The sequence below is a fragment of the Columba livia genome, chromosome 3 (genome assembly GCF_036013475.1).
Source record: "Columba livia isolate bColLiv1 breed racing homer chromosome 3, bColLiv1.pat.W.v2, whole genome shotgun sequence".
NCBI lineage: Eukaryota > Metazoa > Chordata > Aves > Columbiformes > Columbidae > Columba > Columba livia.
Genome location: NC_088604.1, coordinates 705093 through 729020, shown reverse-complemented (window position 1 = coordinate 729020; position 23928 = coordinate 705093). Strand labels below are relative to the sequence as shown.

Below are 23928 nucleotides of genomic sequence, written 5' to 3'. Positions count from 1 at the left end.
TGAAAATCTTTTTAGCAGAGACTTCAGCATCCCTTGCAAAGTGCTCTTCATGTTCTTCTCCCACCTCTGAATTTCCTGTTAACATTTAGCCATCCACATCTACAGGCTTTGCTGCTTCTTTCCGTTTGGGCAAGCTCTCGGTTTCTTGATCACCATCCTTTCCCGGGACATCCCCCTCAGCTTTCTTATTGATCCACGACAAGACTTTTTTGTATGGTTGTGTTTTCTTTTTCAGCTTTGACGCACAGCTTTCCTGAGCTCGTAACACAGGGTTTTTAACGACTTTCAGGCTGCTTACAGGCTTCCCACTTTTTGGACGAATCCTTTGAGGGTTCTTTCTAATAGTTTCATTCTCACGTAGTTGGGAGTACCTGCACACAGGGTTACTCAGCGCTCGTCCTGCTGCTGAAGGTACGTGCACGACGGTCGCTACCGCTCGAACTCGTCCTGGGGCACCAGCCGGCACCAAATCCAGTTGGGCGTCTCTGTGGGGATTCTCAGACTCGTTGCTCACCCATCCCAAGTTCACGGCTCGTCTTGCCTCCCTGAACATTTCCTGATTGCCACCAACCTGGGTGCTTTTCTATTCTTGAGAACCTGAAATTTCAGCTCACAAGGATTCTGCAGCTCTTCTCTGTTCCTGTGACATTTTTATTATGCTGTTACACCATGTTGTTCCTCTCTGGACAATCCCATTCCCTCGCCTGCACATCCTACCCTATCGTTCCTCTGAAGCTCACAGCCATACACTGAACAATCATCTTTCTCTTACTGGATCTCTGAGATGTTCATTATAGTGGGGTTGTCATTTGATACTCCCCATTTTAATGCCATATAGGAAGAACTTTTTGTTTTGTTTTGTTTCGAGTTTCCCAGCCTCTAATTCACTCCCATCTCTATTTCAGCACTATAAGAAGAGGATAAAAAGGACTGTGGCTGATAAATCAGCTATTCCATTGCCCACAGGGAGCTGTCCCAGAGTCCAGAGGGACGTGGGATGAGGGATGTGGGACGAGGGACATGGATGAGGATGTGTAGATGAAAGGGACCTGGGGGTGCTGGGGACAGCAGGGTGACCATGAGCCAGCACTGGGCCCTTGTGGCCAGGAAGCCAATGGTACCTGGGGTGGGTTAGAAGGGGGTGGTCAGTAGGTCAGAGAGGTTCTCCTGCCCCTCTGCTCTGCCCTGGGGAGACCACACCTGGAATCTTGTGTCCAGTTGTGGCCCCTCAGTTCCAGCAGGACAGGGAACTGCTGGAGAGAGTCCAGCGCAGCCACCAAGATGCTGAAGGGAGTGGAGCATCTCCCGTGTGAGGAAAGGCTGAGGGAGCTGGGGCTCTGGAGCTGGACAAGAGGAGACTGAGGGGGGACTCATTCCTGGGGATCAATATGGAAAGGGGCAGTGTCAGGAGGATGGAGCCAGGCTCTTCTGGTGACAACCAGGGACAGGACAAGGGGCAATGGGTGCAAACTGGAACACAGGAGGTTCCACTGCAAGAGGAGAAGCAACTTGTTGGGGTGAGGGTGGCAGAGCCTGGCCCAGGCTGCCCAGGGGGGTTGTGGAGTCTCCTTCTGTGCAGACATTCCAACCCGCCTGGACACCTTCCTGTGTAACCTCATCTGGGTGTTCCTGCTCCATGGGGGGATTGCACTGATGAGCTTTCCAGGGCCCTCCAACCCCCGACACTCTGGGACTCTGTGATGCAGGATGAGGGATGTGGGACGAGGGATGTGGGATGACGGATGAGGGATGCGGGATGCAGGATTAGCGATGCGGGATTAGGGATGCTCCTCCACTGAGCTGCAATGGCCACTGTGGACGCTGGTCACATGAAGTGCTGCCTGTGGGGGAGATCTCGTAGCAAGAAATTAAAACCGGTCATGACGCAATGTGTTTGGAAGAGGGCCTTTCGACTCGGATTGCTCCAGAATGTGAACAACACCCCATTTCAGCTGATTAGTACTGGGTCTGTGAATAAGCAGTGGAGGCAGTCAACAACCTTTAGATTCTGTGCTGCCGAGCTCTGGTCGCAGTGGAAACACACGGTTGCCACGCTTTGTCCTCCCCGCCACGCTCCGGTCCCCGCAGCCCCGTGACATCCGCCCTGCAGCGGGACCCGGGGGGTGCACAGCCAGCGGTCATTTGCCAAAGGTCTCTGCAGCGTCTCAGTGAACTCTAAACGCTGCTTTCTTCACATCCAAATAAGATGCTTCATCTTCGACCGCTTTCAGAACCACGAAGTGCCCGCAAACAGCTCGAGGTGATTTACAGGTTTTTAAACCATCGGGTTCTTTCAGGACCGATATTGTGACTCTCTAGTTTTTGTAACACTTCTTTATTACTACCAGAAGTCATGAGTGAGAACTTCTTTCAGAGAGAACATGATTCAGCTCTTATCTCAACAACTGTAATTTTCTGTGAAGATGACACAGAAAAGCTCTGCTTGTTGAGCTAAACCTGAAAGTTGCACTGTGTTGCTTTAGTATTTCAACATGGCCACAGTTGTAGTGAACTGAATGGCTTCAGCAATGCCAGCACAGCCTTTGACGGAGAACACGGCAGCTGACAGGTAAACACCTTGAAAGAGCGTAACTCTTTTAGTAAAGCTTTACAAAAGGGAAATGGCCCTATGACAAAGTGGCATCGGCTGAGCACACACTGAAGGGATGCCAGGGAGGCACGAGCCTGCCTCGCTGCAGAGGACTTGCAGCATCAGAGAACCAGGGGATCGTTTCGGCTGGAGGAGACGACAGACAGACAGACAGACAGAGCAGGGTCTGGGGTCTGTTACGCTGCTTCTCGGCAGCATCCCGGTGGAAGTGCCGTAACCAGCAGGCACAGCGGAGGCAGATCCACGGCCGGCCCTGCACACCGCTCTGCTGCGGCACGGGTGGCGCAGCACACACAGGCGTCTCCCGTCCACCACACCGCAGTCATTCTACCGAATCTCAGTGAATTCTGGACTGCCAGGATCCCCCCTTGCAGTTCCCTGTTAAAGCAGCCTTCATTTTATACCAATTAAAAATCGGTTGGGTGTTTCTTTTGGTTTCTTCAATGATAAGAGACTGCAAACACAAATAACACCTTCCCAAACACAAATAACACTTTCCCAAACACAAATAACACCTTCCCAACACAAATAACACCTTCCTAAACACAAATAACACCTTCCTTTCTATCACACTCATTCCCTCTGGAATAAATACATTCTGTAACGTTTGCTCCATGATTTGTTTTCCTCGGACATCTACTTGTTTATCTCTTCCCTAGACTAAGCAGGACTAATCTGCTTATTCTCCCGTCTCCTCTGACCTCATTTCTGACAATTTGTGCTCGCTTCCCCCTCTCCCGCCGCCCGAGAACGAGGCGTTTCTACCGCAAACGAGGCGAGCGTGCTGCTTTCGCATCAGCTGGATGAACAAACGCGATGGTCTCGGGCGGCTATGGGCGCCCGGGTGCTCGGCGCGCCCCGTGAAGGCGGAGGAGGTGACTTACGGCGTTCCCCGCCTCGGCGGCCAGGCGCGCGGCGTAGCGGGCGATCAGCCGGTGCTCCTCGTCCAGCCGGCCCGGGCTGTCCAGGACGCTGCGGAGAAACCGAGACACCCGTCAGCGCCCGCCACACACACCGCGCCCGTCCCGCGGCCACGGGGAACACCGCGCCCGTCCCGCGGCCACGGGGAACACCACGTCTGGCAAACACACAGGGAGGCGAAGCAGGAGTCAGGCTGGGAACAGTCTAGATCCTCATAAAGAGAGAGGGATGCGAAACAGAACTGGAAACAATCTAGACCATCCCCGGTTTCGCTCCTCTGCTCTCCAGACTTTCTGCCTGGTGGCATTTCCTCCAGGATTCGCAAACTCTGGTTTTACATCATTAAAATAATTTGCTTTCAGCAATGCATGCATAAACATCATTAGGATAAATTTACTTTGTTTCTAAGGAGCTTTTCTGCACATGTTTTTGGTTGACTTGGGTAAGTTCAAGAGGGGTGAATATGCTGAGTGGTGAAGGAGAAAAGGCCTCAGGAGATGCAGGACGAGTGTCCGAGTGAGGAGGTTTCCAGGAGGAAGAGCGGGGGAGCCGCGCTGACCTGAGCGAACCGCCCGTCACCGGACACCACCGCACACCGCGGCGGGGGCCCAGCCTGGCAACACCCACCAAACACACCGAACCCAGCTGGGAACACGGCTGCACGGCCTTCTGCTGCCGCGGAACACGGCTGAAGGCATCGGAAACACCCGCGGGCAGCGGCAGTGACAGCACCACGGACGGACTGGAAACACCCGCGGTCAGTGACAGCACCGCAGACGGACTGGAAACACCCGCGGTCAGTGACAGCGACAGCACCGCGGACGGACTGGAAACACCCGCAGTCAGTGACAGCACCGCAGACGGACTGGAAACACCCGCGGTCAGTGACAGCACCACAGATGGACTGGAAACACCCGTGGGCAGTGACAGCGACAGCACCACGGACGGACTGGAAACACCTGTGGGCAGTGACAGCACCGCGGACGGACTGGAAACACCCGCGGTCAGTGACAGCGACAGCACCGCGGACGGACTGGAAACACCCGCGGTCAGTGACAGCACCGCAGACGGACAGAAGGGCCGCGGAACAGTGAGGAAGGAAAAGCGAAGCAGCGACGGCAGAGGCAGCAGCTCCCCCAGAGCGGGAGGTGAAACGGCACCTGCGTCCTGCTCGGCTTCACAGCAGCATCGTCCCCCTGTGCACGTCAACCGCTCACATGAACCCAGACTGGCCACCAGTGAGTGCCTGGGGGGCTGAATCACCTGCTGCATTCACAAATAAATGCCTTTTCAACTATGACCACTTAGGCGGGAACGCTCACGTGCAGCTGATGTTAAGTGAAACCAGCCAGCGTTAAGCTGAGACCAGCTCGGTTGGGGGCAGAGCGACCCTGGCACAAGGAGCCAGCAGGGAGAAGCCAAAGGAAAGCACAGCACTTAAATCCACGTCCAACCCCGACGCTCAGCGCTGCTCCTCGTCCTCCGCTGCACGGGGGGTTCTGCTCACACCCCCTTTCAATGGGTTTATAAACCAAACCGTCACCCGCCAAAAACAACCAGGTTGTCTCTAAGCTTCATTTCACAATTTGTGTCCATTGCTTAAATGTCACAGATTTCTGTTTACCTCATTTAAAGAACCGTGTTTACCTTACGTAAAGAACCAAATCCACATTGCGCACGGTATGTTGATTTAAAAACGTAGATCTAACTCCTTTTTCGTAACGCCAAATGGGACACCTTGATCTCTTTGAAGACTCTGAGTGCACCACACGATGTGCTCGAGACAGACAGCAACACTGGGCTGGATTTAGTACACGTACAACTATAGTTTACCCAGGTGGGGCTGCGATGGGGACAAATGGCGTTATTGTAATTAGTCTGCTGGGTAATAACCTGGAGAAGTTCCACTCAGCAGCGCAAGGGAGGAAGCGCAGCAGGGGAGAAACCAGCAGGAAACAGACTGGAGAGAAGGAGAAGCTGAGCTCTGCACTGGGCTCAATGAACCTCTCATGCGCCTTCATGTTAATTCTTATTTTTGGGTTTTTTTTTTTGTTTTTTTTTTAAGGAGAACACTCCTTCCCCCCCACTTTCTGAATGTGACATTGGTTTTGTTTCACTTTCCTCTGCAGTTTTGCCTGTTCAAGTCTTTTCTGCTTTCCCAGAAAGGCAGATCATTCCATGCCTTTCACCTCCTGCAACCTGGTATCTTCCAACACCTCCCAGCTCCCAAACTATTGTCGCTTCTTATTTAAAAGAATTACAAAATAGTTACTGACAGTGTCTTACTGTCTTGAAGAAGACCCGTCATGTAAAAATAAATGATGATTTTGCGGGTGCTTTTAGCAGCGTTTTCCATGGGGAAGGAACCCGCGCGTCTCCTGATCCTCCTGCGCGTCCTGCGCTACAAACCGCAGCGTGAACGCGGGGAGGGAGGAGATGCGTCCAAGCCGCAACCACAGCTCTGCCACATGGACAGCGGGGGCATTAAACCATCTATACATCACCACGGAATCCTTTACTTCCCTTCAGCACGGAAAACTCACTTCCTTGTAGCTTCAGCTCCCATGGAGACGTTGCGAAGGGTTTCTGCCCCGAGCAGCCTCTCCGGGCAGGGCAGGGCTCGGCTGAGCTCCGGCCCTGGCACAGCGGCAAATGGGGAATTTCCCCGGCTGAAGCAGCCCCAGCGCTGCACCAGCCCCGAGCACCGCAGCTCTGGGACATGCAAGAGCTGAGAAGGGGAGCAATAAGCCCAACTTAAGCCCAGAGCTCAGACAGGAGGGGGTTTGTGAGCGAGGGGTCAGAGGTTTCCCCAGCAGCAGAACTTTGCAAGGCAGTTACAGATCGCTGTGTCTCACAAATCCTGCACCAGGCTGGTCTGTTTTAGCGATACTGGGCTCCTTGTGCAGCCCCGATGAGGCAGACCCTGAGCTCCCCCTCCCCGGAGATGCTGGTTTAGCTGGAACGTGGATAACGCAGTGGGACGGTCTGAGCCCGGAGGCAGCTCTCAAAGGGTGGGGAGAGCCAGGTACCCAGAGAGGTGGTGGCTGAACCATCCCTGGAGACATCCCAGGCCAGGCTGGACGGGGCTCTGAGCACCCTGAGCTGGTGCAGATGTCCCTGTCATGGCAGGGGGACTGGGGGAGATTTAACGGTTCCTCCAACCCAAACCATCAGTGAGTCGGTGATTCTGTGACGTGCAGGAGGCAGCACCATCCTCGGGCCAGCCCGGCTCCGCCGCAGAAACACCGAGACAGAATGGAAGCGACGGGAGCACGGAGCACGAGCAGCCCCAGGGGAGACCGGGAGGGGAAGCGACGCTGGTTTTAAGGCGTCAGTGGAAACGTTAGAGACAACGTGGCAAACACATGCAGGAAATATCAATTCTGCAGCCACCGCGATCTGCCCGAACGAGGGACGTCAGGGCAACAGGATGAGCCACCAAAGGGACAGGAATCAGCTTAGGCCTGGCCTGACAAAACCATAACTCATTCTCTCCCTGAGCCAGCTCAGCAAGCAGCTGTGAAACACGCGGGATCACACGTGGGCGAGAGCGGGACATGGGCAGGATGGACGGGACAGGGGAAAAACCAGCGCCTGGGCTGGGCTCTGTGAAACCATGCCCAGCAAAGCCAGACGCACCAGTGCCCTGACGGCAAATACTGACACAGAACTGAGCTCGGACAAGCCAAGCGTTGGCCAGGGGCGGGCGATGAGGGGGGAGAGGGGATGGTGCCACACGGGGGGAGGTTTGAGACCTCGTGCTCCTTCCAAAACTACTCCGGAATTCTCGGTGCCGGGATGTGGCAAAGGCGGACACGGCTCGTCCCTCCGGCACCGGCCCGAAGGGCAGCCGGTGCCAGCCGGGGCAGCCAGGCTGCGGCTCCTGGGACAGCGTCCTTAACAAAACCAACATCTTCCCGTGGTTCTCCTTTAAAAGCGGGAGTGCTGCAGACAGCTGCCGCTCCAGAAAACCAAAGGAAACCAAACCAAACCAGCCGAGCGGCGAACGGCCATCCGCCCACCTACAGCAGCACAGGTAAAGCACACAAACCCGGGGCCAGCTGCGTCCTGCGCGCAGCACGTAATGCACAACCATAGCCGCACTCGGGGCAGTGGTGCAGCACTTTTCTGCTGAAAAGCGGAGCTGAAATTCAGGCTTCACGTGGAGCGGGGAAAAACAGCCTGGCTGAATATGATGGGGAACGTCAGTTATGAATGCTGAGCTTAAAAATACGTAACAAACACCCGTCCAAGTAATAAAGCTCAGCTCCTCAGCTCCACGAGCCTTCCAGCTGCACACGGTGCACCCTGCGCTCTCTGCTGTGGCACAGCCTCCACAATGGCCGTTTTCCACTGCTTGTTGAACAGCACTTAACCCATTGGACTTGTTACCACAACAATACAGTGGGCAAAAAAAGAAAAACATATTCTTGTAAGATGAACGAAGTGCACTGAGCTCTGTTTGCTGCGCACCTTATGTAGCATGGATGGACTTTGTGCAACCCTGTATCGCAATCTGTTGTACGCTCCTCAAGCTGCTCTCCCTTGTACCTCAAACCCCTGTGATTACAGTAACTGAGTGAAGGTGAGAGTCTGAAATGTCTTGGTTTTTCTTGCCTGTGGACATTACTACGGGTTTTCAGCTCAGAGCAGGTGACAGCAGGCAGCACTGATTCCCCGCCAAGCAGGACACCCGCCCTTCCCCAGAGATGCAGACAGCCAATGCTCCTCACCCATCCCGCAGCGGAACACGCGTTTCTGCGTGACAGAGTGAGGAAACAGGACTCCAAAAACGTTATGCGGAGGCTGAGAACACGGCTGAGCAGGGGCTGCGCACACAGCCTGCAGCCCCCGCGCCTCCCCTCCCCCCGGCCCCGCTCTGCGTGGGACGCAGAACTTAACGAGGGCCAAAGCACAAGGTGGGAAACCTCGCGGCTGCGGCCCCGCCTGGCGGGAGCTGCCCTGGGGGCAACGCTCCCCTGCTCACAGACAGGAAATAACAACGCGCACAAACACTACAGCTGAGATCAAAGAAATGAGTTCTTCAAAGCATTCGCCTCTTTGGAAAGGCACAGACAGAAAGAGTCGCGTCGAGCGGGTCGTGCTGAGGGGACTGAAAGAGTTTGGTTGTTTAGTCCGAGTGACAAAGACGGTGACAGGAGGAGACATCGGTCCGAGACTGTGTCTGGGGGAGAGAATAGGGAGGAAGAAGAATTAGGAGAAAGAATAAGAGAATGAGGAGAAAGAAGAGCAGTCAGCGGTACAGGACAGCACTGGGCACAGGAGCCGGTGGCCAAGAGCTGGCTGTGAAAAGACTGAAGGTGGAAATTAGTTTCCTGCTGCTGAAAGATGAGATTGGAGGATGAGAGAAGTTCTCTAAGTAACGTTAATCAGTTCCTGTATGGGATTCTGTAACACAAGGCGTGCAATCGGGGGGACGGACACAAACCGATCCCTTCCTCCCCGATGGTGCACGCAGACGCGTTGGTGCGTTCTCAGGAGACCGTGGAGGGTGCCAGAGCTGTTTCCCTGCGAGTACCTGGGGCTGGGCCGTCCCCGTGCCCCCCGGGTGCCGCGCTGGAGCCGGGCGACGTGCGCGGAGATCAGGGCGTGCTCGTCCGCTGCGGCGTCCGGGCTGCGCGCAGACCTGCGGGTGGGCGAGAGAGAGCACACGGGGTCACTGCACCTGAGAGAGCACACGGGGCCACTGCACCTGAGAGAGCACACGGGGCCACTGCACCTGAGAGAGCACACGGGGCCACTGCACCTGAGAGAGCACACGGGGCCACTGCACCTGAGAGAGCACATGGGGCCACTGCACCTGAGAGAGCACACGGTGCCACTGCACCTGAGAGAGCACACGGGGCCACTGCACCTGAGAGAGCACACGGGGCCACTGCACCTGAGAGAGCACACGGGGCCACTGCACCTGAGAGCACACGGGGCCACTGCACCTGAGAGAGCACATGGGGCCACTGCACCTGAGAGAGCACACGGGGCCACTGCACCTGAGAGCAAACGGGGCCACTGCACCTGAGAGAGCACATGGGGCCACTGCACCTGAGAGAGCAAACGGGGCCACTGCACCTGAGAGCAAACGGGGCCACTGCACCTGAGAGCACACGGGGCCACTGCACCTGAGAGAGCACATGGGGCCACTGCACCTGAGAGAGCACACGGGGCCACTGCACCTGAGAGAGCAAACGGGGCCACTGCACCTGAGAGAGCACACGGGGCCACTGCACCTGAGAGAGCACACGGGGCCACTGCACCTGCAAATGGGCAACAGAGAGCACACGGGGCCACTGCACATGAGAGAGCACACGGGGCCACTGCACCTGCAAATGGGCAACAGAGAGCACACGGGGCCACTGCACATGAGAGAGCACACGGGGCCACTGCACCTGCAAATGGGCAACAGAGAGCACACGGGGCCACTCGATGCAGCAATAATGGAACTAACAGCTACAAATCAGAACGAACAGAGGAGGAATTGAAAATGGAAATGTGTCACAGGATCCCAGAATGTCAGGGGTTGAAGGGCCCTGGAAAGCTCATGCAGTGCAATCCCCCCATGGAGCAGGAACACCCAGATGAGGTTACACAGGAAGGTGTCCAGGCGGGTTGGAATGTCTGCACAGAAGGAGACTCCACAACCCCCCTGGGCAGCCTGGGCCAGGCTCTGCCACCCTCACCCCAACAAGCTCCTTCTCATATTCAAGTGGAACCTCCTGTGTGTCAGCTGCTGCAGTTAAACACACGGGTTAGAACTTGGGTACCTGTGCACGGAACAGGTCCAGCTGGGGATCCCTGAGCCCGCTGTGCCCCAAGAGACACCCCAAAGGGATCATAGAGACACCCCAAAGGGACCCCAGAGACATCCCCAAAGGGACCATAGAGACACCCAAAAGGGATCATAGAGACACCCCAAAGGGACCCCAGAGACACCCCAAAGGGATCAGAGAGTCACACAAAAGAGGCCACAGAGACACCCCAAAGGGACCATAGAGATACCCCCAAAAGGGATCATAGAGACACCCCAAAGGGACCCCAGAGACACCCCCAAGGGATCATACAGACACCCCAAAGGGACCAAAGAGACGCCCCTAAAGGACCCCAAACTGCTCCGAAATACCCCATACCACTCCAAAATACCCCAAACTACTCCAAAGTACCTCAAGCCACTCTGAAATACCCCTAACCGCTCCAAAGGACCCCAATCCGCTCTGAAATACCCCAAACCGCTCTGAAATCCCCCAAACCGCACCGGGGTGCAGCTTTGTTGCCATGTCTCAGATCAGAACCGAAAGTGGTTCGGTTCAGTTCCCGTCCCTGCTCTTGCTCTCGTTACCCAGCTCCAGCAAACGAAACCCCGAGCGAAGTGACGACACCCTGCAGGCAGCGGTTGGTACCACGACCGTCCTCTAACACGGGTTCACTCAATGACGCCGCGGGGTTATTTTCTGCGGGCTCATCAAAATAACGCTACTACAGTTTTGAATATTTCTACGTGCGATGGGGCACAAGGAGACAGAACCAGCGGGACATGCCAAGTCCCCACACCAGATCAGAGTTCGTTACCTAGAAAACGGTTCTTGAACATGTATCGCTATTATTTTAGCATAATACACATTTCTTCCTAAAATACAAGTGCACAAGAAGTCCCGCTGTTCCTCCCATGTCAGGTATTCACGCGGCTTTTTCAGCTTATAACCACCAGTTAATTCTTTCTCCACAGGCCCAGGAAGTATTTGTTTCAGGGGCTGGTATGTAGGTGGCATTTAATGCTTTCAGCACTAATAGACTGATACTAGGAAAACAGAACCCACATTTTTTAGACACACAAGCTCTTCTCTGCTCTGTTACGTGCAGCAACATGCCAGAGAAATCTGCCAGGAGCAGAACGAGACCTTATAAAACAGGCAAAACGGAATTAGGTGCGTCAGCCCCTCCGGGCAAGGACCAGCCTTTGGAAGAACAGAGAGACCCGCCAGCGGCCGCGGCGCACAGGATTCCCAAGCACCGCGCAGCCCGGCAGGTGCTGAGAGCGGCACCGGAGCTTTGGCACAACCGCAACGGAGCTTCCAAACCCTATTCCGCTGTAACTCAACACAGACGCTCCTTGGAAAGGAAAAGCGCAGCAGAAACGGCCACGGTTCTCACTCCAAACGGGAACAGCTTTAACAGGGACCGGCATGCTGGGTTTGGAAACAAAACAGGAGTTGGATGAGGCGCACGTGTACCTGAGCACCATCCCCAGCACGTCTCTGACACCCGTTCCCGTTGTGGGCGCTGTGTCTGCCATCATGCACCAGTGTTGGCTCATCCAGGAGAACATCTAAGCGCAGATGACCTGCAAAGGTCCTTCCAACCCGAACTATTCCATGATTTTGTGGCTCAGTGATGTTCTGTGGGCTGCATCGCGGTACCACAAAAAATGTGTAGGTGTGTGTGTTGCCTTCCTGGAGCAGAACATGTGCTAAACTATAGAGGCTCCCGGAGGTCATCCTGGTCTGCACAGCTCACGTAACCACGAGCCACGCGGTTCAAAAAGCAGCATTAACTGGTAGTGGGTGTCACAGTGATGCTGGTCAGACGTGGGGCTGTGCAGCATCATCCCCAGCCCTGGAATGCCCGCTACCCCATTCGGACATGCAGGAGTTAAGTGATCACTGAACCCCAGAATGCCAGGGCTGAAGGGCCCTGGAAAGCTCATGCAGTGCAATCCCCCCATGGAGCAGGAACACCCAGATGAGGTTACACAGGAAGGTGTCCAGGCGGGTTGGAATGTCTGCACAGAAGGAGACTCCACAACCCCCTGGGCAGCCTGGGCCAGGCTCTGCCACCCTCACCCCAACAAGTTGCTTCTCCTCTTGCAGTGGAACCTCCTGTGTTCCAGTTTGCACCCATTGCCCCTTGTCCTGTCCCTGGTTGTCACCAGAAGAGCCTGGCTCCATCCTCCTGACACTGCCCCTTTCCATCTTGATCCCCAGGAATGAGTCCCCCCTCAGTCTCCTCTTGTCCAGCTCCAGAGCCCCAGCTCCCTCAGCCTTTCCTCACACGGGAGATGCTCCACTCCCTCCAGCATCTTGGTGGCTGCGCTGGACTCTCTCCAGCAGTTCCCTGTCCTGCTGGAACTGAGGGGCCACAACTGGACACAATATTCCAGGTGTGGTCTCCCCAGGGCAGAGCAGAGGGGCAGGAGAACCTCTCTGACCTACTGACCACCCCCTTCTAACCCACCCCAGGTACCATTGGCTTCCTGGCCACAAGGGCCCAGTGCTGGCTCATGGTCACCCTGCTGTCCCCAGGACAGCGATGCCAACATGTACCTTTAACTCCCGCTTCCAAAGGGCTTGTCTTTCACTGAATTCAGCTCCTCTGGGAAAGGCTGAGAGGAGCAGTCCTGGGCTCCCCGGTACAGAAGGACAAGGATCAGGGGGGAGTCGCTGGTTCCCGGCTCATCACCACGGCCAGGAACAGAATTACCATCTTGTCTCCACACCTGTATCTCAAGGCCCGGTGTCGATGCCACCGCTGGTCTGGACTCGCCGTGTGATGCCCCACAGCCAGGAGAAGGGGAAGTCACCGCTGTGGGACGGTTGTCCCAGCCGCCCTGGACACGGCGCTGCTCTCCCTGCAAACCTGCAGCATCATCCCTTTTTGTGGGAATTGCGTCGATTTGCATCCAGCTCCTAATCCACTGCAACTCCCAGGATACCCTTCAGCAACAGGCCCATCAGTTGGTCATTCTCTACATCTTGTCCATACATTTCTTATTCTGTCACTCAACAATGTCTCTATTAATTCCATTGGTTTGGTCTCCAGGACCACTCTGAATTAGCGGCTTGTCCTCTGCAGAACCCCAGCACGTCCCTGGCACCGATATTTCTGCACCCGCGTTCCCTGTTCCACCCTGGAGCTGCCGGGGAATAAAGCGAGTGCGGCTGAAGCGGGACCAGAGCCCGCGGGATCCCACCTGCCACCCGCCCCCTCTTGGGAGGAAAACATTGATGTTTTCTTTCTCTGACTGTAGTTTGTCAACTGGTGTTGCTCCCACGTAACAGTAGTGTCAGCCCGTCCACATCTGCCTCTTTTATTTATGAAAACACCATATGGGATGGTGTCAAAAGCTTGATGAGTCAAGAGATGTAAAATTAGTGCTTCCCGTCCTTCCCGGGGCCGCCCGCCCCGTCTCCATCCTTCCACATGACTTGTTCCCCACATTGCTCCGCCAGCTATTTTTACCCCCTGCCCCTCTCCGTGGGCACGGACTGATGGTTTTACAATGTGTTCAGGAACCTGAAGGTGTCCCTTTGGCTTTCAGACACGCGTCCCAGCGAAGATAACGTCTTCACACAGCCGGGAGCAGGGGCGGCGATGTCCTGCCTTGGCGCCACGATCCCCTCCCGCTCCTCTCTCCCTTCTCTGTTCTCCATAATGAACCCATACCAGGCTCAGTTCCTTGTCCGTACAGAAAGACGGGGACGGGGACGCTCCGGGCGGTTCTGCACAGATCCATCCACAGCTGGATTTGCACCTCTGCGATCCCCTAGAACACGAGCTCTGGGCGAGACCCTTGTTCAAAATCACCTTTGGAGTAACCTCCTATTTAACCGGCACTTCGAACCGTATCTACGTCTTCCAAGAGGAGTTCTGGACGTGCCTGAGGGCCAGGCCGGGCCCTTGCCGAGGGTCAGACACGCTGCAGGGGGCTTTTCTTCTGCTTTGAAAAATGATCAATACATCCCAGGCAGAGAAACTCAGAATTACACTGTGCACACGGAATCTCGCCGTTTTCAGGTGGTGTCAAAGACAAAGTACCACCTCCTTCCCCGGATCAGCCACGTGCTGCCACCCAATTCGTCAAAGCAGCGTTAAAACAGAATTTGATAGTGTGTTTCCCACATTCTTCACACAACAGCCGCCATACGCAAAACCAGACTACACCACGCCAAGCAACAGCCAAAATGCAGCAAGAAATAGCGATAACTGGGCTCCTTCGAGGGAGAGGGGAAAGAATGGGGAGAAAAAACCCAGAACAGAGGGACCGCCGGGGTGCAGGGCCCTCCATGTCCCATCCCAGGGATCCAGGACCCTCCGTGTCCCATCCCGGTGATCCAGGACCCTCCGTGTCCCATCCTGGGATCCAGGGCCCTCCATGTCCCATCTGGGGTGCAGGACCCTCTGTGTCCCATCCCAGAGATCCAGGACCCTCCATGTCCCATCTGGGGTGCAGGACCCTCTGTGTCCCATCCCAGAGATCCAGGACCCTCCATGTCTCCATCCTGGGGATCCAGGTCCCTCCATGTCCCATCCTAGAGCTGCAGGACCCTCTGTGTCCCCATCCTGGGGATCCAGGTCCTTCCGTGTCCCATCCAGGGTGCAGGACCCTCTGTGTCTCATCCCGGGGATCCAGGACCCTCCATGTCCCATCTGGGGTGCAGGACCCTCCGTGTCCCATCCGGGGTGACGGGTGCGGGTCTGGGTCAGTGGGGACGGGCTCCAAGAGGTTCTGTGGCTCCAGCCCCACATTTCACACACCAGGACTTGGCTCCACAGCTCTACAGGCAGCTCAATAAATGACAAAGGTATTTAAATTATGCTTTTGGTGTCTCAACTTCTGTTCTGAAAACCTACCAGGAACGCCAAGGAAAACAGTGAATTTATTTAAAAACCTGCAATTCATGGCAGGAAATCCCTGTAGGTGTCTCTGACGCTGGCTCACGAGATCGCGCACGGCTGCTCCGGCCACGGGGACGGGAAAGCGCTTTGGAAGGAGCTGCCGGGACGTCATCCACAGGGACCTCTTGGTTTCTGCCGCATTATGTCCCCCCAGGGTTGATTTAAACAGGCGCTAAGGTCACAAAGGATAACACACGCCCCGTGTAATCCAGGCGATGAAATTTAGCACAGCAATTTGGGGATCAAGGCCAGACACCAGAGCCGGGGGCCACCGGGGAGCCACCGCGCCCTCAACGCTCGGAACAAGCTCTGATTTCCGCAGAGCCCAGCACAGGACGGGAGGACGGGGCGTCCGTCTGAGCAGAAATCCACACGCTATAACGACGCGGGGGAGCGAAACGCAGCCCGACAGCAGCGCACGATGGGCACCGCGAAAGCAGAGAGAGCGGGGAAACGTCTAACACCTGGATTTAAAGAGAGACCAGAGGGGAGGAAGAGCAGCGAAGGGGCTGCAGGAGCGGTAAGAGCCCTTGGGGTGTGTGTGCTGATGTGAATTCCTTAAAAAACATACATCGAAATCTTAATCAGGAAACTTAAAGCAAACAGGTGGAAGAACATGTGGGAGTGTACAAATAGGTGACTTGAACAGAAACGAAGGTGAACGCTTCAGCGCCTGCTCTGCAGTGAGGTTATCGGAACCCAGCACGAGCCGCGGGGACCAAGAGCTGGAATGGATGAGTGATCCTGATTCAGCGCAGCTCCTGAGCCGGCCCGGAGCAGCGCTGCCAGACACGGGAAACGCAGCAAAGGTGGACACGGCCCATGGCAGCGGCGGCGCAGGGCGGCAGAGCTGCCACCGCACCCAGGGGCACAGGGACACGGCAGAGCTGTCACCGCACCCGGGGGCACAGGGACACGGCAGAGCTGCCACCGCACCCGGGGGCACGGGGACACGGCAGAGCTGTCACCGCACCCGGGGGCACGGGGACACGGCAGAGCTGTCACCGCAACCAGGGGCACAGGGACACGGCAGAGCTGCCACCGCACCCAGGGGCACAGGGACACGGCAGAGCTGCCACCGCACCCGGGGGCACAGGGACACGGCAGAGCTGTCACCACAACCAGGGGCACGGGGACACGGCAGAGCTGCCACCGCAACCAGGGGCACAGGGACACATCAGAGCTGCCACCGCACCCAGGGGCACGGGGACACGGCAGAGCTGTCACCGCAACCAGGGGCACAGGGACACGGCACAGCTGCCACCGCACTCGGGGGCACAGGGACACAGCAGAGCTGCCACCGCACCCGGGGGCACAGGGACACGGCAGAGCTGCCACTGCACCCGGGGGCACAGGGACACAGCAGAGCTGTCACTGCAGCCGGGGGCACAGGGACACGGCAGAGCTGCCACTGCACCCGGGGGCACAGGGACACAGCAGAGCTGTCACTGCAGCCGGGGGCACAGGGACACGGCACAGCTGCCACCGCACCCGGGGGCACGGGGACACAGCAGAGCTGCCACCGCACCCGGGGGCACAGGGACACGGCAGAGCTGTCACCACACCCAGGGGCACAGGGACACAGCAGAGCTGTCACCGCAACCAGGGGCACAGGGACATGGCAGAGCTGCCACTGCACCCGGGGGCACGGGGACACGGCAGAGCTGCCACCGCACCCGGGGGCACAGGGACATGGCAGAGCTGCCACCGCACCCGGGGGCACAGGGACATGGCAGAGCTGTCACCGCAACCAGGGACACGGGGACACAGCAGAGCTGTCACCGCACCCAGGGGCACAGATGTGGGGCACGGGGGCACTGCAGAGCTGTCACTGCAACCAGGGGTTATAGACGCCATCAAAGCAGCACCAGGGTCTGCATCAGCCCCCAACCGCCCCCCTGCCAGCACCTTCCACATGCAGGTTCCACACCCAGGATTCCGTTTATATTTCATTCACGTTTTCCTCCTGATCTTGATCCTTCAGCCGCCTCTGCGCAGTGCATCTCCCACCCGCTCCCCTTGCTGACGCCTCCTGACCATTATTTCCTCCCCATCAAAATCCCCACGCTCTCACCTTCCTCGTAACGCACAGACTCACAATTGCACCCGGAGGATTTAAACCACAGGTTAAAAATAAACACCTATAGGTACCGGTTTAAATAATGAGTACTGAAACACAGATTTCCGGTGTGAATTTGTGAGATGGGTTGATTACACTGAATCTTGTCCTCACCATTCCCTCCTCCTCTATCTCGTTTTCCTCTTGCGGTGAAGCGTCACAGCTCCACGGAGCGAAGTCACGTGTGAGCTGGGATGTCCCTCACCTCACACAAACAGGTGCGTTTATGGCTCCTCTAGAAAGAACGGCTATTTTGGTAGGATGTTGGCATGTCCCAGGTGTTCTGGTGCAAACGTACCCGTTCCTGGAGCAGCAACGGGCAGCACCGGCTGCCACGACCCACCCGCTCACGCCGGTGAACAACTCCCCAAAGCTGCCTGTGGCCAAAACTGCGGCTGGAATGGATCCGGGATCTCCAGAGGTCTGAAAGGCCAAACGCAAGAAAGCGAATGTACTGCACCCGTGCCAGAGGAAAACGGGGAGCGGACGGTGGCAGCGGGGTCAGTCACTCCCGCTGGGACCGGTGACGGGACAGCGGGAAGGGAATGACACAGAGAGGAACGTGGACACGGGAACCGTGGAGGAAAGAGGCTGGGAATTGTCAGACGGTACATTAAGCTAACCGAGCAAATAGAAAGCACAGCGGGTTACAGAACCTGAGCCAGCGGGGGACAGCAGCAGTGACGCAGCCACGGCGGCAGAGCTGGGCACGGGACACGTCCTGCGAAACATCAACACCTGGAAACCACGCGGTCCGGCTGACAACAGGAAACCCAGAGCGGACGAACTGGGGCCGTCGGTGGGCTGGAGGCAGCAAATGCAACCAACATGCAGGCAGGAGGAGCCGGAGGGGCCGGAGCAGCGCGGGAGCAGTGACAGCAGGACACGGACACACGTCCAGGTTAGAGTTAGTGGAAATAAAACCTCCCCGACAGGAAGGAGCGGGGTTTAATGGTGGCCGGACAGGTGACACGAGACCCCTTTCAGCTTCGCTTCTCAAGTTGCAAATAGTTTTGCGTTTAGGCTGCAAGAACGTGTTTCACCTGAGCAAACGTAATGTCTACAGGCTCCGGGCTCCTCAGCTGTAGAAATCAGAAAAAAAAGAACGCAATATTTTGTTGTATTTCAGTCAGCAAACACAGCGACTGCTTTTACAGGCCAGGATTTCTGCTTCAAAGACCCTTGTTGGCCCAGAGGAGAGGACAGAGGCTCCTGAGCGTGAGCGCCCTGTCTGCGCCCACGTCCCTCGCACGCCCGCGGGCTGTGACGGGACAGGGACACCTTCCAGCCCTTGAGGACAAAACAGAACGACCCGTCCACGTTTTCACGCAGTACATACACCAACGAGACTGAAACACAAAACGCACCGAAATTCTGACGTGGATCCGCAACGTGAAAGATGCTGCACAACCCACAGGCCGCTGAGAAAACAAGTGACGTAGAAGGGCAGTAAAAGAGGGAAATACCTAATTAACCTAATTGGGGACAGGTTGTCTTTGGGAACAGAATTACTGAAAGAAGAATAGTGCGCATCGACCACAACAGGAGGAAAAACATCCTTTCCTGCAGTAATTTAATTTAAAATAAATCAGCTAAAACAAATAACATTCGATGGTTTTGGCCTAGTCTGACAGAGGAGATGTAACCATCATTTATTTAGGAAGGCTCATTGGCTGCAGAGACCGGAGAAACACGGTGTTTTGTTGTATCACCGGTAACAAACAGAGGCAGAACTGCCCCAAAACTGCCGCTTTGTGCCTGTCCCAGAAACATCTGGAACATTCGCCTCCCGCGTCTGAACGCGCACGACCGAGTGAAGAGGGCGCCCGACCAGCCCGGTCCCTTGGAAACCCGCGTTTCGCCAGATGAAGAACATCCAAGTGGAAACGTTACCTACGTAAAGGTGGACAGACGCTGAGCGGACGCGGCGCCAGCGCCGTCCTGCCCCCCAGCCCCCGCACCCGCACAGCCTCGCCTGACCTCGCTCTGCCCACCGCGCTCTAGCACCGTGCAAACGCAGCGCAGCCGTGGGGCCCGCGGGGCTGGGCGCCGCGCTGGACGGGGCCCCCGACCGCAGCGCAGGAGGGGGGAAGCGGCGGAGGTTCCACGGGGACGCGCGGGGCTGAGGAGCAGCACCGGGGCTCCTTTGGCTGCTCCTTTTCGCTTCTCAGGGCACACGACCGGTGAGCTCAGGCACGAAACCCGTGTTCTTTTGGCTCAGCTGTATTCCCAACACAACCACTGCCAAAGGGAGGTTATTCTCATGTTCTTAGCAGCAGGAAATCACAAGAAGAGGTTTCCATCCTGCCCCACCATGTTCATGGTGTCCTGGAGGAGCGAGAAGCTCTGTGGTGCAGCTGGTCTCATCCTGGTTTGGCACCACTTGTGCCATGGATGGCCACAAGCACAAGAACCACAGAATTACCAAATCACAGAGGGATTTGGGTTGGAAGGGACCTTGAAGACCATCCTGGAGAGACCCAAACCCTCCTAGAGTGACCCAAACCCTCCTAGAGTGACCCAAACCCTCCTGGAGAGACCCAAACCCTCCTAGAGTGACCCAAACCCTCCTGGAGAGACCCAAACCCTCCTGGAGTGACCCAAACCCTTCTAGAGTGACCCAAACCCTCCTAGAGTGACCCAAACCCTCCTAGAGTGACCCAAACCGCCTGCGTGTGCATCTGCCCCGAACAGATCAGAACTGGAGCACGGCTGGTTTGCACAAGTATATTAGTACAACCCAAATTACACCTGAGCTCCTCCTTTTATTGAAAACATTACCAGGAAGCACATGAAAACAGCTTTTCACGCTATGTACATTAATTAGTACAGACTTCCACTGAGGTTCTGTGTTACCTCCATCTGCCCCCATAGCTATATCTAACCTAGACCTATGTATATCATCTGTGTCTATATCTGATCTATATCCTCTGTATCTACAGGAAATCCCACAGAAAGCAACTTCCTAATGGTATGCGGATGCAATTAAAGAGTGGCAGAGGCCTCTTTTCCAACACAATCAGGTGCAGGTATCCTTTTACTATTCCTTCCAGTTTCGCCTTCGAGTAAATTCATCTGTATTTGCTCCAGTGCTTGGAGAAGGAAAGTGAAACAAAACCCCTCCCTCTGGCCTCAGTCTGCTGGTGGAAGCTGGAGTATTTCACCACGAAGAAAGAAGGTCTAATGCAGGTACAAACAAACGTACCGTGCTCTTCAGCACGGGCAGGATGTGGCACGACACCTTTGCTCACACTGCAACGTCACCATCACAGAAATCAGACAGATTTCCAGCAAAAGCTACCGAGTCTACTGAGGCCCCGTCATTCTCCTCCAGCACTGAGGACATCGACAGGCGGGTTAAGCCCCCTCCTCCCTGTTTTCAGGATGAATTGTGTGTCCCCGGACAGGCAAGCGGAAGTTCTAACATCTTCACCCACCGTTTTCCAGGTGTATAAACTGCAGTGGGTTTTAGGACCAAACTGAGCTTTCCCGAGGAAGCCAGTCCACTGGCCGTGCTGGTTTTGAGCAGCGCCAGCGCTCCGACCCGCGGCTGCGGGCGCCGTTCAGCGGCACCGGGCAGCCCCGGCCACCCCAGCCGCTGTCTCACCAGCCACGCCGTGCCGGGGCCACCAGGATCCTCTCCATCACGGGCCAACCCAGAGCAACAGCGGCCGCAATAAATCTCGGGGAAAACACTGTAATCAGGCATACGCGAGCTGACAGAATAGAAATACAAGACATTTCCAAAGGGGGAGAAACCTGTTTCTCTTCCTCCCCGGCTCTGTTATTAACTGCTGACACCTGCGCCGCTTCCAGGTGTGAAGAACCGCAGGACACAGACACAAACACAGCTCTGTGCTGACAGGTGGGTGATGGATGAGCCGCCAACGCTCCAGCGGCTCCCTCAAAACTCTTGGAAATATGAATATTGTACCATTTGGGGGGGACATGCTGGGACAGACACAGGGACTCCGGAGCGGAGGCAAGCGCACGTGTTTGAGCTTTGGTGCTCAGTCCCAGACCCCAGCCCCACGACCAGCTGCTCCGGGGGTCCCGCGGGACCTGGGGACCCTGACGTGTCGTTCTATATGAGGCTGAAACACCTCCCACCCAGGCAGATTTCCACGTGTGAAAACATGTAACGTCGCAATCAGAGCCCGTGTCTCCCTTCCCCACTAAACCAAACAGGTAACGCTCCTCTAGCATCACATCTCCAGCTTTTAGGTATTTCTGTAGCTCTCTTTTAATCATTCTGCAGCGATTCCGTATTCTTTTTGGAATCTGTGTACTCGACTTGAGCCGCAGGTTCAGAGCGTCAGGCCAGGGCGGGCAAGCAGCGTTTCTCTGGTCTGTGCAACTTCAGCAGCAGTTCTCAGTGCAGTTCTACTCAGAAATGCGTGCGGGGCTGAAAACCGTCTGGAGCACAGAAACGCTACGTCCTGAAAGAATTTCAGTGACCACGGCCGCAGAACGTCAGCGGAACGCGCAGAGAGCTCTGATGGAGACTCGTGTTTCTCAGCGTTGTGTGATGGAAAGCGACCCGACCCCGGTCGCTGCCACCGCCACCGGGTGTTTTGCAGAGGACCAAGACGATCAGAGGTGATTCTGGCTTTCTAAAGGTACGTTCTGGCGGGGCTGCGCCATCCCTCCCTTCTGCAGATGTCTCACCATGCAGCAAACCGTGCACAGGGGACGACAACGGGTCATTCTGCACAATCGCGTTGTTTCTTTGGTGTTTATTCCAAATTCCACCTGTTTTTCTCGCCTTAGCCGGGGATTGTATCTGTAAGGTACGTGTGGACAGAGCTCTGCACCCTGAACTGCCCCCGTGCAGCCCTCGAATCCGGAGCAATGACATTGCGCAGAGTACAAGGATGTTCTGGCTTTCAATGGGCAGTCACCTGTAGTCGCGTGTTTTTCACGCTCAGTGCTGTTGCGGCCCGCTGCTCTGCTGATGGTGATAACTGTGACCAGGACCGGTCTGGGTGGCTCAACTGGCCTGTGTCGACATTTTGTTCCCATCCAGCCCGTCCTGATGTTCCCACTTGGCTCCCGCACAGCGTGAGGCCTGAGCTACCAAACCAGAAGCGAGTCCCACTGGAGCTTTCCACGCGGTCTCGGTAGCTGGTGATTTGTGGGTGCGTGGGGGCAGACGATATTCCTCGTGTCCAAACAGGTCTGACGGCTCCGGGTCCTTGTTTCCGAATTGTATTTGCTCTATCTGATCTTGTCTTGGCCGGCGGGCAGCAGAGACCTCGCTGCCTCACCCACACAGCGGTGCTCCAAGCCCATGGGTGCTGCTGATTCTAAAGCCCTGTTGCTGATTCTATCGCGTCCTCGTTAGTCAAAACGCTCATCTTGGTAGCACTGCTGAAAAGCTAGTTACGTCTCCCTTGCTCTCTGTGGTTCCTACACCCAGGATTTACGGGTTTCTTGGGATCAAATCCAGATCCCTGGACATCTTGCCCACAGACTCTTCAGCTCTGCCCTCGGGACGCTCTCGCTCCCCAGGGGCTCCCAGACCTTTGCAGCCCACACGAGTGGAAGAAAACGGGGCTGGAGCCCCAGAGCGGGCCCAGGTTTGGCTGTCAGGTGCAGTTCTGGTTGACACACAGCAAAAAGAGACGAGTCCCAGCTCACCTGTGCCAGGCAGAACCCAGCAAGGAGGCCTCAGGCTTGGAGCGGGGGGATATATTCAACCTTCCACAGCGGGAAGAACGTTACCAGGTGAATTTTACAACAAAAAAGGAAGAGTTCTCTTACACAGGTCATAACTGCACCGTAGAACTCTCTCGTGGGGGCTGGATTCCTGAAGCAGAGCTCTGTATGTACTGCGGGTCAGGAATTCAACCGCTGGCTGCTGCGCGATGGGAGCAAGTGCAAAAACCAAGGGCAGAACTGGATTACCGACCGATCCGTGTTTTCCTGGCGTTTCTGCGGTGTCCCCGTCTCACATGAACAGAATAGGCAGGCGAGGCCCTGACGCAGAGAACAGCAGCGTAACTGGCACATGATGATGTGACAGACATACCCGCAATGAGACTCCGCATGTCGACATGGGGGAAAAAGGAAGAAGAAAAAGAGAGAAAAAAAGGGAAAAAAATGGAAGAAGAAAGCTGTTTCCTTAGGTAGAATGAATGCACTTCAGAATCAATACTGGTCCGTGGCAACAAAGCCAATGCTGGTATCTTCTCGTTTGCTCTTTTAGCAATGAAGTATTTGTTCCTGTGCGCTGGAACGGAACCAGGATCAGGGAGGATCCCTCCCGTCCATGGGAGACGATCCTCCGCAGTATCAGTGTATTCTGCACAAGCCTGTCTCCCGCTATCTGCAAAGCAGGACCACGGAGCTCCTTGCTGTGGATCACCCCGACTCCAGTTCCGCGGCCCCTTCCTCCAGGTCACACACGATTCTTCCAGATGACACGGCAGACGCAGCCTGAGAAAGGAAGAAAGGAACCTCGGCGGGGAGAAGCCGACGGACGGAGGGCTCCTGGGACCACACGGCTCCGTGGGACGAGCGGCACCATCGCTGCCCGTGACCAGCACGGAGCGGGAGAGCGAACCCGATGGCGTCGGGACCGTCCCCACCG

General features: G+C 56.1%; 1 protein-coding gene across 12 annotated transcripts in view; it reads right to left on the bottom strand.

The window, feature by feature from the left end:
- Positions 1-23928, bottom strand: part of DTNB (dystrobrevin beta) — a 181351-nt gene that overhangs the window by 85096 nt on the left and 72327 nt on the right. For 8 of the 12 annotated variants that reach the window (XM_065055424.1, XM_065055426.1, XM_065055427.1 and 5 more), the window contains 2 exons: positions 9072-9179; positions 3496-3583 (listed from right to left, as the gene is read on the bottom strand). The exons of 1 other annotated variant lie outside the window; for it this stretch is intronic. In XM_065055424.1, coding sequence (XP_064911496.1) covers positions 3496-3583; positions 9072-9179 — 196 coding nt within the window. The remainder of the gene's footprint in view (positions 1-3495; positions 3584-9071; positions 9180-23928) is intronic. 3 more of the 12 variants (XM_065055428.1, XM_065055432.1, XM_065055429.1) reach the window with 1 other exon arrangement.